This window comes from Dermochelys coriacea, chromosome 19 (genome assembly GCF_009764565.3).
Source record: "Dermochelys coriacea isolate rDerCor1 chromosome 19, rDerCor1.pri.v4, whole genome shotgun sequence".
Classification (NCBI taxonomy): Eukaryota; Metazoa; Chordata; order Testudines; family Dermochelyidae; genus Dermochelys; species Dermochelys coriacea.
In genome coordinates, this window is record NC_050086.2 from 15,637,949 (window position 1) to 15,654,245 (window position 16,297).

General features: G+C 46.7%; 1 protein-coding gene across 1 annotated transcript in view; it reads right to left on the reverse strand.

Moving 5' to 3' along the window:
- Nucleotides 1–1,124: 1,124 nt before the first annotated feature.
- The window catches only part of NKAIN1 (sodium/potassium transporting ATPase interacting 1), a 226,527-nt gene continuing 211,354 nt past the window's right edge, over nt 1,125–16,297 (reverse strand). The window contains exon 7 of the mRNA XM_038378022.2: nt 1,125–2,252. Coding sequence (XP_038233950.1) covers nt 2,243–2,252 — 10 coding nt within the window. The 3' untranslated portion in view covers nt 1,125–2,242. The remainder of the gene's footprint in view (nt 2,253–16,297) is intronic.

Here is a 16,297-nt window from a genome sequence, read left to right on the forward strand (position 1 = left end):
GCTTTTTATTTACAATGTCGCCTGACCGTGAGAATAGGCGGTCGCATGGCACTTTTCTACCTGGCATTGCAAGGTATTCACATGCCAGATGTGCTAAAGATTCATATGTCCCTTCATGCTTCGGCCACCATTCCAGAGGACATGCTTCCATGCTGACAATGCTCGTTTAAAAAAAAATGCATTAATTAAATTTGTGCCTGAACTCCTCAGAGGGAGAATTGTATGTCTCCTGCTCTGTTTTACCCACATTCTGCCATATGCTTCATCCTATAGCAGTGTTGGATGATGACCCAGCACATATTGTTCATTTTAAGAACACGTTCACTGCAGATTTGACAAAACGCAACAAAGGTACCAATGTGAGATTTCTAAAGATAGCTATAGCACTTGACCCAAGGTTTAAAAATCTGAAGTGCCTTCTAAAATCTGAGAGGGAAGAGGTGTGGAGCATGCTTTCAGAAGTCTTAAAAGAGCAACACTCTGATGCAGAAACTACAGAACCCAAACCATCAAAAAAGAAAATGAACCTTCTTCTGGTGGCATCTGATTCAGATGATGAAAATGAACATGTGTCGGTCCACTCTGCTTCGGATTGTTATCGAGCAGAACCCATCATCAGCATGGACATAGTCCTCTGAAATGGTGGTCAAAGCATGAAGGTACATATGAATCTTTACTGCATCTGGCACATAAATATCTTGCCATGCGAACACCTATTCTCACTTTCAGGTGAAACATGAAGCAGGCAGCATTATCCCTGCAAATGTAAACAAACTTATTTGTCTTAGCAATTGCATCAGGCATCTGCTAACATTGCTAACAAGAAGTAGGACTGAGTGGACTTATAGGCTGTAAAGTTTTACATTGTTTTATTTTTGAGTGCAGTTTTTTTTACATAATTCTACATTTGTAAGTTCAACTTTCATGATAAAGAAATTGCACTACAGTACTTGTATTAGATGAATTAAAAAATACAATGTCTTTTGGTTTTTATAGTGCAAATATTAGTAATCAAAAATAAATATAAAGTGAGCACTGTACACTTTGAATTCTGTGTTGTAATTGAAATCAATATATTTCAAAATGTAGAAAACATCCAAAATATTTAAATAAATGGTATTCTCTTATTGTTAACAGCATGATTAATCATGCGATTAATCATAATTCATTTTTTAAATCACACGATTAATTGCAATTAATTTTTTTAATTGCTTGACAGCCCTAGATTTTAGGCTTTTCTCTGAAATCAGCAGAGCTAGACACTTCCCTTTTTAGGCATGAAAGCTGAGATTTTCCTGCAGTCTCTTGATTCCAGAAGCTGGAGCTTTAAGAAACTAACCAGATGTTGTGAGATTTGTGATAAAATCGCAAGAGCTGGCAACACGGCAGCTTCTTGCTGCGCCTCAGGGGTCAGAGGGGTGCTGTGGCTGTTTGCCAGAGGCAAAAAGCAGCCAGCTCTCACTGCCAGCCAGCTGACAGAGTGTATTCCTCCCACCAGCACTGAATTCATTAAGTGCAGAATATCCCCCCCCCCCCACGCCACCCCATGAAATGTCCTTTCGGATTGGCACTTATCTACGCTGAAAAGGGACACACTAATTCAAATAAAGATGTGGATAAAATTAAAAAAGAAAATAGTCAATTGAGATCCTACCTACCCCCCTCTGGTCAGTTTCACCCTGCCTTAAACAGATACCTGATGCATTGCTAGCTACTCAATCCACCATCCGTATTGCCTAGCCATGGCACCAGGGGTTCAGAATAGAACAGCTGACATCACTTCATGGATGGACGGCAGGAGTCCAGTCAGGGTGTTGCTGAATAAAGCTGTTCCTTAGAATGAATCTTCTCCCCATCCTCCATGAAAATACTGGTTTTCCACAGTGGTCCTTGCTCTCCTTGGAGTTACAGCTACTAGTGAGATTTGAACATTAGCCAGCAGGTGGAGCCATTGCACCTCTTTTGGGCCCTCAGAGAGAGAGAGAGAGAGAGTGTGTGTGTGTGTGTGTGTGTGTATGTGTGTGCGCGCAGGCGTGCGCAGCAAGTCTCTGAAAACTGTGCAACTGCCCAGAAGGAAAATAAAAGGAAACCAAGATGAACCCAGGGCATTGGCTCTGTGCCATCCTCGCCTTTGGCGTGTTTTGTTGTTGCTTTCGGGACAGTTCGCAATCGTTCGGGGCATCCCGCCACCTCACATTTCCACAAAGATCCAGGAGGGGGCGGATTCCAGGGCGCAAGAGAGTTACCCAGATCTAAGGGAACAAACAAAGGCACAGAGTTAGGAAGGAGTCTGGGACTGGCACTGACCTACCTAGCACTAGAGACAAAGATTTGTTATCTAGGTAGAAAGAAAAGGAGTACTTGTGGCACCTTAGAGACTAACAAATTTATTAGAGCATAAGCTTTCGTGAGCTACAGCTCACTTCATCGGATGCATCCGATGAAGTGAGCTGTAGCTCACGAAAGCTTATGCTCTAATAAATTTGTTAGTCTCTAAGGTGCCACAAGTACTCCTTTTCTTTTTGCGAATACAGACTAACACGGCTGCTACTATGAAACTTATCTAGGTAGGGCCCCAGGTGGGTTCTGTGCTTGCCAGACAGGAGACAATGTTCCTAATCAGAGCAGCTTAAGAGCTCTGTGGGCATGCAACTTTGCCCTCCTCTCCCTCACTCGGCATGGGATACCTCCCCCCACCAGCTATTTGTACTTGAAGGCCCGCATGGATGCCTGAGTCCCATGGTGCTGGGTGCTGCGTAGATACAGCATAAGAGACAGTCCCTGCCCCAGAACACTCCCAGACTGAACAGACCCAGCAGACAAAGGCCGGAGGGGAGAGACGATGATCATCCACACTCCACAGAGGGGGAATTGAGGCGGAGAGATTCAGGATCACACAGGAGTCCTTGACAGAGGTGGCTATTGAACCCAGCTCACTGCTCTCACCACAGGTGTCCCCCGTTCCTGGGGTGCTGAAGCCCTCACAATGTAAGAGAGACTCTCAGTTTTCATCACCAATCCATTTCCAGCCCTTCTCCTCGGAGGCCTGGCAGGGAGGTGGGGAGAGCCGGAGTCTGTGACTGGGCACTGCCTCTCTGTGCTGCCCCTCCTTGCAGCTGCTGGGACACACGTGACTCCCCATCCCCTGATCACAGTGTGTGGGAGGCCAGCGCTGTTGGGGCCAGGGCTGCTACAAACTGCCTCCCTTCGTGGTGGCTGCCTGTTGCTGAGCCGACCCCTCTGCTAAACAGCCAATGCAGCCCGAGAGCCAAAGGTCTGCAGGGGAGAGACAGCTCCCTGCAGCAGATTGGGGCCTGCCCTGCACTGAGCAACTGGGCTGGCGTAGCTCTGCCAGTGAGGAGCGTGACAAAATCACACTGGCCAGAGCTGCGCCCATGCCACCAAACTCCCGTACGACCAGCCTTGTGCTGGGGGACTTTATTTTGTGTGGTATGAGCTCTGGGGCAAACGCACTCTGGTGACTGTATGAGCTGCATCCCCACATGGAGGGTTTGCCAGCCTAGCCCTATGTCGGGATTGCTATACACCAAACCCTTTGCAGCATAGGAGCCAACTTCCCTGCTTTTCCGTGGGTGCTCGACCCCCCCCCCTGCCTCCGGCCCCGCTCCCACTCCACCCCTTCCATGAGGCCGGGCCCCTGCCTCGCCTCTTCCCAACCCTGCCCCACCCCCATTCCAAACCCTTCCTCAAAATCCCTGCCCCATCTCTGCCCCCTCCCTGCCCCATTCCAACTTCTTCCCCAAATCCCCACCCCGACCCCGCCTCTTCCCCGTCTCCTCCCCTGAGCACACCATGTTCCCATTCCTCCTCCTCCCTCCTGGAGTGTGCTAATGCTGCCAAACAGCTGTTTGGCGGTGGCCACGTTGGAAGCGCTGGGAGGTAGGTGCAGGGGTGGCGGACGTGGCACGCTCAGGGGAGGAGGAAGACGTGGGGTGGGGGAGAGGGGAACTTGACTGCTGGTGGGTGCAGAGCACCAATTAATTTTTCCCCTCCAGCCCTGAAGCACCCATGGAGTTGGCACCTATGCTTTGCTGTGTAGACAAAATCCAAAAAGCTCCTGACTCAGAACCAGGAAACTGACAAGCTTTCTGGAAGCTTAGGCAAGTCACTTCCCATGCCTGTTTCCGCCACCTGACGGTAAAAGACGGTTACTTAGCTGTATCGTAATGGTTGTTCTTTGAGATGTGGGTGCAGCCATGTCCCATGCCTGGAGCACCAAAGATGGAGACTTGCCTAGCAGTACGCACAGGGGCAGCTCTCACTCCCCGCCCAGGGCTCCATAAGGGTGGTGCTGCCCCGACCCCCTCATTTTCTTCACACTGAAATCGCTGGCTGGAGACTCCAATGCAGAGGGGCACAGCGTGGGCTAGGAAACACATGTCTGCACCCACATCTTGGAAAACAACTATTATGATACAGACACGTAACTGTCTTTTCTCCTTTGAGTGGTTACAGACGTGTGTTCCACTCGGGGGACTCATAGGCAGTTCCAGCAGGGGTGGGCTCAGAGTCTATCGATGGAGTGAGTGCAGAACTGCCTTCCAAAGTTTGCATCCGATCTCGAGGCCGTGTTGACAGCATCATGTCTAGCAAAAGTATGCAGAGAAGACTATATTTCAGCCCTGCAGATATCGCTAAGAAATGCAGCCAATGTCACCTGAGTGCTCACTGAATGAACTCATAACTGAATGACTGTTGAGCTACTTCATAAGCGGAGGTAATGCAGCAGTTACCCATTGGAAATGCTCTGCATGGAGACTGGCTGTCCCTTCATCTGCAGCGTAGGATAGTGGCTCTCAACTTTTACAGACAACTGCACCCCTTTCAGGGGTCTGATTTGTCTGGCCTGCCCCAAGTGTCACCTCTCCTAAAAGCTACTTGCTAACAAAATCAGACATAAAAATATAGAAGCGTCACAGCACACTGTTACTGAAAAATTGCGGATTTCCCCATTTTTACCCTGTAATTATAAAATAAATCAATTTCAATATAAATATTGTACTTACATTGCAGTGTATAGTACACAGAGCAGTATAAACAAGTCATTGGCTGTATGAAATTTTAGTTTGTACTGACTTCACTAGTACTTTTTATGTAGCCTGTTGTAAAGCTAAGCAAATCTCTAGATGAGTTGCTGTACCCCCTGGACGGCCTCTGTGTACCCCCAGGGGTACATGTACCCCTGGTTGAGAACCACTGGCACAGGAGATAAAAAGGCGAGGTGATGAATGAAAATACTTAGTCCTTCCTAAATAAAATGCCAAGCACCGCCTGACATCTAAGCTATGTAGACACTGCTCCTCTGCACTTGAATGTGGTGTGGGGAAAAACACAGGTACGGTGAAACAAAGATGCGATTTTGGATTAAAATTTTGGGTGTGGTCTTAAAGCCACCTTGTCCTTGAAGAATTGAATGTGTGGAGGATCTACCATTAAGGCCTGCAACTCGCTAACTCGTCCTGCGGATGTTGTAGCCACAAGGAAGGCCGTCTTCTGAGAGATGAGTGCCCATAAACAAGTTGCTATCAGCTGGACCAGTGTTAAGGTCCCGCAATGGCACCGTTTCTTTCATCAGTGGAAAAAGAGTGAGGTCATGTCTTTTACTGGACCGGCTTCTGTTGGCGAGAGAGACAAGCTTTCAAATTTACGCACAGATCTTCTTCAGGTCACTCTGTGTAAACTCGAAAGCTTGTCTCTCTCACCAACAGAAGTTAGTTCAACAAAAGATATTTTTTTACTCACCTTGTCTCTCTAATATCCTGGGACCAACAAGGCTACATCAACACTGCATACAGCCAGTGGAAAAAGACAGATATTACCTTTAAAACATGCTCACCATCATAGGGTTTGAGAATTCCTTGCCTGGGAGGATGGAAAGCTGAGAGCACCTCCAAGTGAAACTTCAGGGATCTCGGACTGAGGCCTGAAGATTTCAAATGCAGCACCTACTCCAAAATGTCCTGAATCCGCAGTAACATAGGCTGGATTTGCTTGGACAAATGAGACCGCCTGCCCGCAAATAGCTGAGGCATAGATATGACAGTGACAACAGACTGCCTAAACGTAGGCACAGAAGGTTTCCTCCGTGATTTGTGCCTGCCTCGCAGTGCAGGACGGCTGACAGAAATATTGCTCAGGATGACATTGCTGCTGCTCTTGCTGTTGGTTCTCAGAATGCCATCTCTTTGCAGCCTGGATATAAATTCCCGATGAACATAAGGTGACCCGGGAGCCTTTGAAAAAGTATAATGGCTCATCAGTTTTCTCTGAGGGTAAGAGGTGATCATCAAACGACAAGTCCTCTATGCTTTGCTGGATCTCAGGCACTCCACCAGAGTTTTGTAACCATGACATTTTTCACATCATTACAGCCGAGGCCACAAGCCTGGATGAAGAATCAACCATATCCAGCGCAGATGTCTTGGCCACTAAATAACATTCCATAATGAATCCCCTCCCTGGAGGATTCTGGTAACTTGTCCACAAATTTGGACATAGTGTCCCCGTTCACAAAATCATATTTTGATAACAGACCCTGCTGGTTTCCAATGCGCATCGGCAAGGAGGAAGTTGAGTAGACCTTTCTCCCCATGGGATCTAGTCTTCTGAACTCTTTTTCTTTGGGCACAGATTTGTATCCACCCTGTCTCACTCACTCATTTGCTGCTGTCACAACCAGGGAATTTGGAGCCAGATGGGTGAAAAAGGATTCGAAGCCTTGCATTGGCACATAATAGCTCTTTTTATGACTGCCATAAAGTGTACAAAGTTCTTTAAACAACTGGGACTCAAAAGCAGCTCCCTAATCTGTCAGCATGTTCATTGGGTACCCATACGGCCTTACAGAATATGTCAGAAGACCTGAGCTGTAGTCTCCACTGACAAATCCTTCACAGAAATTGCCGCCACAAATGTAGTGTAATGATCAGTCATGACAAGCACATAGGTAATTTCAATTTTAAATGATTAACATCACCAGTGCCAATAGACCATTGCTATCAGTAGCATGCAAGGAGGTTCTATCAAAACTACCAGCTTTATTTTTCAAGTTACATATTTCACATTTCTGACACCACTGTACAATGTCCTCCTTCATCCCAATCCAATAGAACCTCTTTCTCAAGTTTGGTTCTGTCTTTTTATCTCTAAAATGTCCAAATACATTGTGATAAGCTTCTAATACCATCCTTACACTCTGTCTGGGCAAGACAATCTGTACCATCTCCTCCTTAGATTTGGAATCTATAACCTTCCTTACCAACCTTCCATTTCTTGGAGATATTTTTGTTGTCTCTGCAGTTTCACTACCTTAGCTGGTAACTTTTCCCAGCAATCAACCATCAGCACTTGATCTTTTCTTAGATGTCTTCTTAATTCCTGGGTTACCAGACTCCATAACTGAATTTCCTTCCATAGATCTTACTGTATGTCAAGGTCTATCTTTTCATTCCCAACCACAGGATTAGCAATAAACCTGTACCTCTCGATAGGAACACTCAGAAACAGAGGCATTTCCAAATCCTCCTTTTCATCTGAGCCTTCATTTACAATCACCTTTTGTGGCAGCCTAGATAATACATCAGCATTCACATTAATACTGGGCAGTCAGTATTTGATGGTGAAGTTATAATTGACCAGACAAGAAGCCCACCGTTGTTCCAATCCCCCTAGTTTTCAAGTTTGCAAATATGTCGATGGGTTGTTATCTGTAAACACTTCAAATGAGGTTGCTGTAAAATAATGCTGAAACTTTTCCATTACTGCCCAGGCTAATTCAGAGAATTCCAGTTTGAATTTATTTCTCATAATTTCTTTGAGATCCCTTTAAGCTCCAACTTCATCAGCAATCGCTCGCTCCCTACCATCTTGCTCCTGAGCCAGAGGGGCTCCCTATCCTTTGTTGCTGGCATCTATATACACTCTAGAAGGTAGTTTATAATCTGGATAGGCCAGGATGGGACTAAGGATGGAGAGATTTCAATTCTTCTAATGCTGCTTGCAACTCTGCACTCCATTTAACCTGGGCAGCTTTAGAAATGTTCTTATCTCCAGTTTTTCTTAACCATTCAGGTAATGGCAGAGCAACTTTAGCTAAGTCCTTAATAAATCAACAATATTAATCAACAAATCGTAAGAGCTACCAGACCTCTTGTACCGTGGCAGGTATTGGCCACTCCTCTGTCATTTTCAGTTTCTCTGTATCAGGAGCTACCCCTGTCACAGACACTATGTGTCCCAAAAAGTTCACATTTTCTTTTAGGAAATGACATTTTGAAGGTTTTACTTTTAATCCATACTGTGTGAGCCTATCAAATACCACAGCCAAGTGTTGCAAATGTCCCTCAAAGGATTTTGAATACACAATGATGTCATGTAGACACAATAAAATCATATCAAAGTTCTCAGAGCCTTGACAATACTCCACCCATCTCTGAAAAGTCCCTGGAGCATTACAGAGTCCATCTTGTAAATTCATGAAATCCCATGGGTGTCACAAAGGTGGTTTTTTTTCTTGATCTTCTGGTGCCACTGGAATTGGCCAGTACCCACTTGCTAAACTGATATTAGAGAAGAAACTTGCTAACTTTAATGCCACTAAGGAATCTTCTGTTCTAGGTACAGGTGTCCTTATGGGTGACCTGATGCAACTTACAGTAAGCTACACAAAAGCGCAGTTTCCCATCTTTTGTCTGAACTAGCACAATGGGCACTGCCCCTGGACGATGACACTTCCAACATCTCTTTTATCATTTCCTTCACCAGCCGATACGGAGCTAGAGCAACTGGTTGAAATCAGCCCTAATTGGAGGATGTCCCCCGGTGGGCACCGTGTGCTGTATCTGGGTGGCACACCCAAAATCCAAAAGATGTTGCGAGAAAGCTATTCCATGTTCCTTAATCATTTGTATTAACCTTTCTACCTGCTCTGCAGATGCTGAAGGCATTCCCAAGTCTACTTCCTTCGTCCATACATATGGATCTAGCTCATCATCCTGGATCACTATCTGCAGATGTCCCACTTTCCCAAACTATTCATCGAGCACTACGTTGTCTTCCCAACCTATGCGTACCAGACGCCCGAACACTTGATTTCTATATAGCGTCACAGGTCTGGCCACATAAATCAGAATCCTAATTGGTACTAATCCTTTTTTCACCATGACAACACTTTTTGCCACTATTGTGGGATCTCCCTTCTTTACCCCAGCAAGGTTCCAGTAAAGCAATAAAACCAACTTTTGTTTTACAAATCAGAAAGGTTTCAGTATTTGGGTGCAGCTTGATGGGATGCAGATCTGTTATTCTCACTTTCCCAATCTTGCCGTATTGACTGGCAAAGTTTTCATAGCTTTCTTATACTGCATGTCGAATCATATTCTGCCAGACCTTCTTGTAATGACTGGGGAGCTGCTGCTCTGATCATAATACTTGCAACAACTCCTCATAACTATGTTGTAGTAGGCTCATACCTATGACTACTGGGGGTAAATAATCAATGTTGAGATTGCCAACAAAAATGCCCTGATCTGGATATTTAGATGTTCCAATCTGAGCTTCAGCTTCCATTTAGCCAGCACATGAAATACGCAAACCACTTCCTGCTACTGATTTTACCCTGTTCTTGGTAGTCGACAACCCCTCTTGAGTCCAATGTTTCCTAAAATGTCAGCTCTGCAAGGTGGTGACTTGAGACCTGGTATGTAACAAGGACCACATTTCTATCCAATTAATCTTAACCAACACTGTTGGGCACCTTCCCACAGCAGTAGCCTGCGTTTTTATGTCATTTGGATCTGCCCTCTGTCTCCCCAAGATCTGACCCCCAATCCAAGAGACTTTGTGATTAAAGCCTCGGCATTAGTATTCTCAGAAATGCATCTTCTTTCCACATGTTCCAGCTCCTTGCATCTTCTGCAAATAGGATTGCCATTATGACCAAACTTACCAGTTGTCCTATGCCCTGTGTTCCTACCACTTGTTACCCACTGGATGACAAACCCTGGCTTAAACTAACAAAGTAACTATTACTAGGGTGATCAGGTGTCTGGTTTTTGACTGGAATGCCTGGTCGAAAAGAGACCCTGGCTGCTCTGGTCAGCACCGCTGACCGGGCTTTTTAAAGTCCCGGTTGTCAGTGCTAGTCCCTACCTGTTCTGGCTCCGCGCTGTGCCCTGGAAGCATCCAGCAGGTCCGGCTCCAAGGTGGAGGGGCCACGGAGCTCCATGCAATACCTCTGCCCCAAACACTGGCTCTGCACTCCCATTGGCCGGGAACCACGGCCAATGGGAGCTGTGGGGATGGTGCATGCGGGTGAGAGCAGTGCGCAGAACTACCTGCCGCACCTCCACCTAGGAGCTGGACCTGCTGGCCCCTTCTGGGTCACAGTGCGGAGTCAAGACAGGCAGGAAGCCTGCCTTAGCCCTGCTGTGCCACTGACTTGGAGCCGCCTGAGGTAAAGCCTGCAACCCAACCCTGAGCCCCAACTCCCTGCCCCAGCCTTGAGCACCCCCAACCCATAGCCCCCTCCTGCACCCCAAACCCCTCATCCCGGGCTCCACCCCAGAGCCCGCACTCCCAGCCAGAGCTCTCACTCCCTCCCGCACCCCAACCCCCTGCCCCAGTCCAGTGAAAGTGAGTGAGGGTGGGGGAGAGCGAGCCACCGAGGGAGGGGGAATGTAGTGAGCGGGGGGCAGGGCCTCTGGGAAGGGGCGGGGCAAGGATGTGTTGTGCTATTAGAAAGTTGGCAACCCTAACTAACTATTAGCTGGTGGTTGAGGTAGGCTGTTAGCGCGATATGGGGACTAGCCATCAGAGGGACATGGCACACACTTTGTAAATATGTTACCTCCCAATTCCTCCCAACAGGGGTCACCTACCCGGAGCAACATCTGGGGCCCACAAGAGTTCAAGTCCCACTTGGCTGAAAGGAGTAACTCCATTAGGTGATAGCAATAGTAGGCTGTTATCCTCTATGAAGCGCAGACATCAGATGGGACACAATGCACATATTTCAAGGGTGTTACACAAGTTACCTGAGTTTGCCACTTATATCTATTTCCTGATCACCCAGCATGCCACTTACACAACAGCTTCTGTGATGGTGGGTTTGGCCCAGACATGTCTCTGGAGGGGCTGAGCACAAGGGGGGTAGAGGGTCATGTGGGAGCAATGCCCATTGGGTAAATGCAAACAGCTTCAGGAAGGTTTCAGAGTAGCAGCCGTGTTAGTCTGTATTTGCAAAAAGAAAAGGAGTACTTGTGGCACCTTAGAGACTAACAAATTTATTAGAGCATAAGCTTTCGTGAGCTACAGCTCACTTCATGCATCCAATGAAGTGAGCTGTAGCTCACGAAAGCTTATGCTCTAATAAATTTGTTAGCTTCAGGAAGGGGTACGTTTTCCACACACAGCGAAAAAGCGGAGATGGTCTGTTTGAAGGATTTATCGCATTAAGGAAAATAACAAGAAAGAACAAAAGTGACATCTCCCCGAGAGAGCGCGGTGTGTGCATCCCCATTTTGCAGCTGCATGCTGCAGCTGCACACAAAATGGCACAGCCAGCCAGCAGTGGGATGGCGAAGGCCACCAACAACCAAGTTACAGCAGCTAGAGAGCTGCGTGCCCTGTGGGAAAACAGTCTGGAAAGTGCAGAGCTCTCCACACACACATGGCTTCTAGTCTAGGTACTTATACCACAACATCAGAGCACCTCTTAACTTTGAGTGCATTTATCCTCACAATCCCCGTGAGGCAGGGAAGTGCTATTAACCCCAGTGTACAGATGGGGAATTGAGGCACAGGGAGACAAAGCAACTTGCCCAAGGGCACACAGGGAGCCTGGGATAGAGCAGAGACTTGAACTAAGTCCTAGGCTAGTGCCTGAACCACTGGACCATCCTGCTTCACCAAGCCATGTAATATCCTGCTGCAGTTTAGTGGTTAGGGCAGGGCAACTGGGATGTAAAACGCCTGGGCTCTCTTTCTGGTCCTGCAACTGACTTGAGGCAAGTCATTTATACTAGGAATGATAGTACTGAAGGCTAAGATTTTGTCATGGGCGTTTTCAGTCAAAGTCATAGACCTATCCCTGACTTTTACTAAAAATAGCAGGTGGATGCACTAAAGGCCCAGCCCTGGCCGCTGCTCCAGAGCTGCGGCTCCGGCCCCGGGGGCTGCTCCGGCCCCGGGGGCTGCTCCAGCCCCGAGGACTGACCCAGCCCTGGGGACTGACCCAGTCCCAGGGGATGATGCAGCCCTGGGGACTGACCCATCTACCGGGACTGCTCCAGCCCCGGCCGCTGCTCCTGCGGTGGGGGCTGCTCCTGCGGCCAGGGCTGAAGCCGAAGCAGTCACAGAGGTCTGGTAAAGTCATGGAATCTGTGACCTCCATGACCAAATTGTACCCTTAATAATAATCACGGTTATTACAATAGTGCCTAAGGGGCCGCATTGCACTAGGCGTGGTACAAATAGAATAGTAGACATTCCCTGCCACAAAGAGCTTACAGGCTAAATAGATCACCTAGCCTCTTTTTCCCCCCTGGACAAGGAGGAGATATCAATACTCATCTCCTAACAGGGTAATCAGGAGGGTTGGTTACTTACCATCTCTACAGAGCTTCAATACCTAGCCGCAGTCTAAGGCAGGGGTCGGCAACCTTTCAGAAGTGGTGTGCCGAGTCTTCATTTACTCACTGTAATTTAAGGTTTCGTGTGCCACTAATACATTTTAATGTTTTTAGAAGGTTTCTTTCTACAAGTCTATAATATATAACTAAACTATTGTTGTATGTAAAGTAAATAAGGTTTTTAAAATGTTTAAGAAGCTTCATTTAAAATTAAATTAAAATGCAGATCTTATCAGTTTAGTGTGATCCTTGCCCTTGCTTTTCCTTGCTGAGTTTTCCAATGTCTGGCAGGTATTTGGATACTTTAAGCTGCACACAGGCTTCTGAGTGATCAGTTGTTAACCGGCGGGACAGAGGACAGATTTCATGTGTGAAAATACCTGTTCACACAGGTATGTGGATCCAAATGCTGAAAGCATTGCAAACTCAATTTTCTTCAAACTGTTAAATTTCACTGGCAGGGACGTCCAGCAGGTCAGAATAGAGGCCCCATGATCTCTCTTGGTAGCTTCAAGTGCTCTCCACAGATCTCCAAACTTTGATGCCCACAATTCTGAGCTTTTAAACTGAATGAGCAGCATTTCAAAATCTTCAACACCCATCCACCGAAATACAGACAAATCCAAGTTGCTTTCGTTGAACTTTTCGGGTTTAATTAGAAAAGTTGGGCCAAATCACTGGAAATCTTGAAATCTGTCAGAAAATTGTGATTCCAACTCTTTATGTACATTTTAATCTCAATGTCAAATGCAGTGCGCTGTTCCATGTATCATGATAGTGATGTAAGCAGCAAATCAAGACTTAAAAATAACCCAGCACAGTGGCGCTGGAACAATTTTTAAGGTGGGGGTGCTGAGGTGTGCCCCCTGTTGCCCCTGTCTGCACCCCTAACTGCCCCAGGCTGGGGCCAGTGGGCCACAGCTGGGGGTGGCTGTAGAGACCCGGGCCAGTGGCTGGGACCTCAGGCCGGCAGCAGAACCCCCTGGACCGGTGGCCAGGACCCGGGCAGCGTGAGTGCCACTGAAAATCAGCTTACAATCCGCCTTTGGCACGCGTGCCATAGGTTGCTTACCCCTGGTCTAAGGCCATGTCTACACTAACAACTGTGGTCTGTGTTCAGCTGCTGAGGTTAGTATATTGCTCGGGCATGTGCAAACTGCATGTATTCATCAGGAGTGCTTGTGTTGATGCAAAGTGTGGTGCACCACAAGTACGTATCCCAGAGTGCCACATGCCACTTTCTGGTGCAATGCCTTCTGGAAAATTTTTTGCAAAATGTGTTGTAGGATAGTAATGACTTACCCAGGGATCAAGAGAGAGGGGTCAAATTTCCAGCATGCAATTTTCTCCATCCCATAATGCCACCCATAATCCAAAATTTTGATATTTTTTTTTAAAAATCCCACAAATTTGCAAGGCATTTTTAGTATCCACCATTTCTGATAGAAGCATGGAGCCAACACAGCTCTGCACTATTCTCATGAACATTGCAAATACAGGATGCATGATTCTCCTGCATTTGCAGATCTGCAGGAAGTACCACAACATCCAGGGACATGAGGATGTTTTCATGGACAATTTGCGGAGGGACACAGCGAAAACCAATTCAAGATTTTTGATAGTGTTCACGGAGCAGTTGCAGATGGTGGAGTGTTGCTTCTGGGCCCGAAAAATGAGCACATATGGTGGGATCACATCATAATGCAAGTTTGGGATGACAAGCAGTGGCTGCAGAACTTTCAGATGCAAAAGGCCACATTCCTGGACCTGTGTGCCAAGCTCACTCCAGGTCTCCAAGTGCATGGTCACTGGAATGAGAACAGCATTGGAAGTGGAGAAGCAAGTGGCAATTCCACTCTGGAAGCTTGCAATGCTGGATTGCTACTGGTCAGCAAGAAATCATTTTGAAGTTGGAAAATCCACTGTGGAGACTGTTGACATGCAAATGTATAGGGCCATTAATCATCTTCTACTATGCAAGACTGTAACTCTCTGCAGTGTGCAGGACATAGTGGATGGATTTGCACCCGAATTGTGCTAGGGTGATTGATGGCATGCATATCTCTATTTTGGCACCAGCCCACCTTGCCACAGAGTATATCAACAGAAAGAGCTATTTTTCTCTGGTTATGCAAGTGTTGGTGGATCACTGGTGATGCTTCACTGACATCAGCGTGGCTGGTGATGGAAGGTGCATGACACTCACATCTTTAAGAACACAGGACTGTTCAGAAAGCTGCAAGAAGGGACATTCTTTCCTGACCAGAAGATTACCATTGGTGATACTGATATGCCAATAGTGATTCTGGAGCCATACACTGGCCACCTTGACAGCACCAAGGAAATATTCAACTACTGGCTCAGCAGATGCAGAATGACAGTTGAATGTGCTCTTGGTAGATTGATGGGATGCTGGCAGTGTTCACTCACTTGTTTGGATCTCCATGAGAAAAACATCCCATGCCTGTTGTGTCCTGAATAATATCTGTGAGGCAAATGGGGAAAAACTACCACCAAGGTTGAGGTGGAGGAGACGTCTCTGACTTTGAACAGCCAGACACAAGGGCCATTAGAAGAGCTCAGTGTGGAGCTATCCAGGTGAGGAAACACTACTTTAATGGTCAGCCACAGGCACATTCTCTGCTGGAGTTTCTCTGGGAGCTCTGGGTACTGCTAAGAATTGTGTAGGGCTTGCTGTACATTTATAAATATGACTAGGTGTTCTCCCAAAGCTATGAATTCTGTGGTGCTTGGTGTGGATTTACAAGTGCCATTTGCTTTGACTATCATTATGTATTTGGCAATATTTGTTATGAACTAATGAAGATAATTTGATTCTCCAAAAATAGAACTTTATTGAGTGGGGAAAAACAGCGTAGAAAATCAATGTGCACAAAAAACCCAGAGGCAATGTTATATACATTTTTAACAAGCTTAATGGGGTGAAAATTTAAAACTAGAAAGGCTGCATTCATGTCCATCTGAGTAACAAATGTAGGCCATTGTGGCTAAACATTTCACCAGCTGTGGTTCTTGTAAGTCACTGTTTGTGACGCTCTGGTTTTCCTTGCTGTCTTCCAGCATCGAGTGGTAGGAGTAAGGATGTGCCCAACCATGCCATCTTTGGGGAGTGTAAGGAGCAGTGTGTGACCATGGAGTTCTCCCAGGACTGCAAAGGGTGGGAAGTCCAGAATTTTTGGACCTGTAGGTCAATCAGGGTCTGCAGCATTTGGGTTTGCTGCCTGAGAAGACCCATTATGTCCTGGTGCATCTCGTTCTCCTTTTCCTGTGGGGAGTCCCAGGCCTTTTTCCTGTCCTTTCTGCCTTTCACCAGGCTGTTAGTCATATTGGCCCTCCAACCTCACAGTGTGATGTAGCACTGGCTTGCAGGATCTCACAGAACATGTCTTCCCGAATCCTCTTCTCTCTCCTCCTCATCAGAATCAAGAGTTCTGTGGGTATGGAGGGGGCATCAGAAGCAGCTGCTGATTAAAATTGACAGATGAATTTACACACACAAGGGAAAGGGAAAGATAAGTTTCAAAACTCCCTTCCCTTATTCCCATAAACACTTTGAACAAGAAATGCTTATTGACACTACAGCTTTGGAGCACTTTGGCACAGCACTGCAGTCCAGCCCCAGCCAT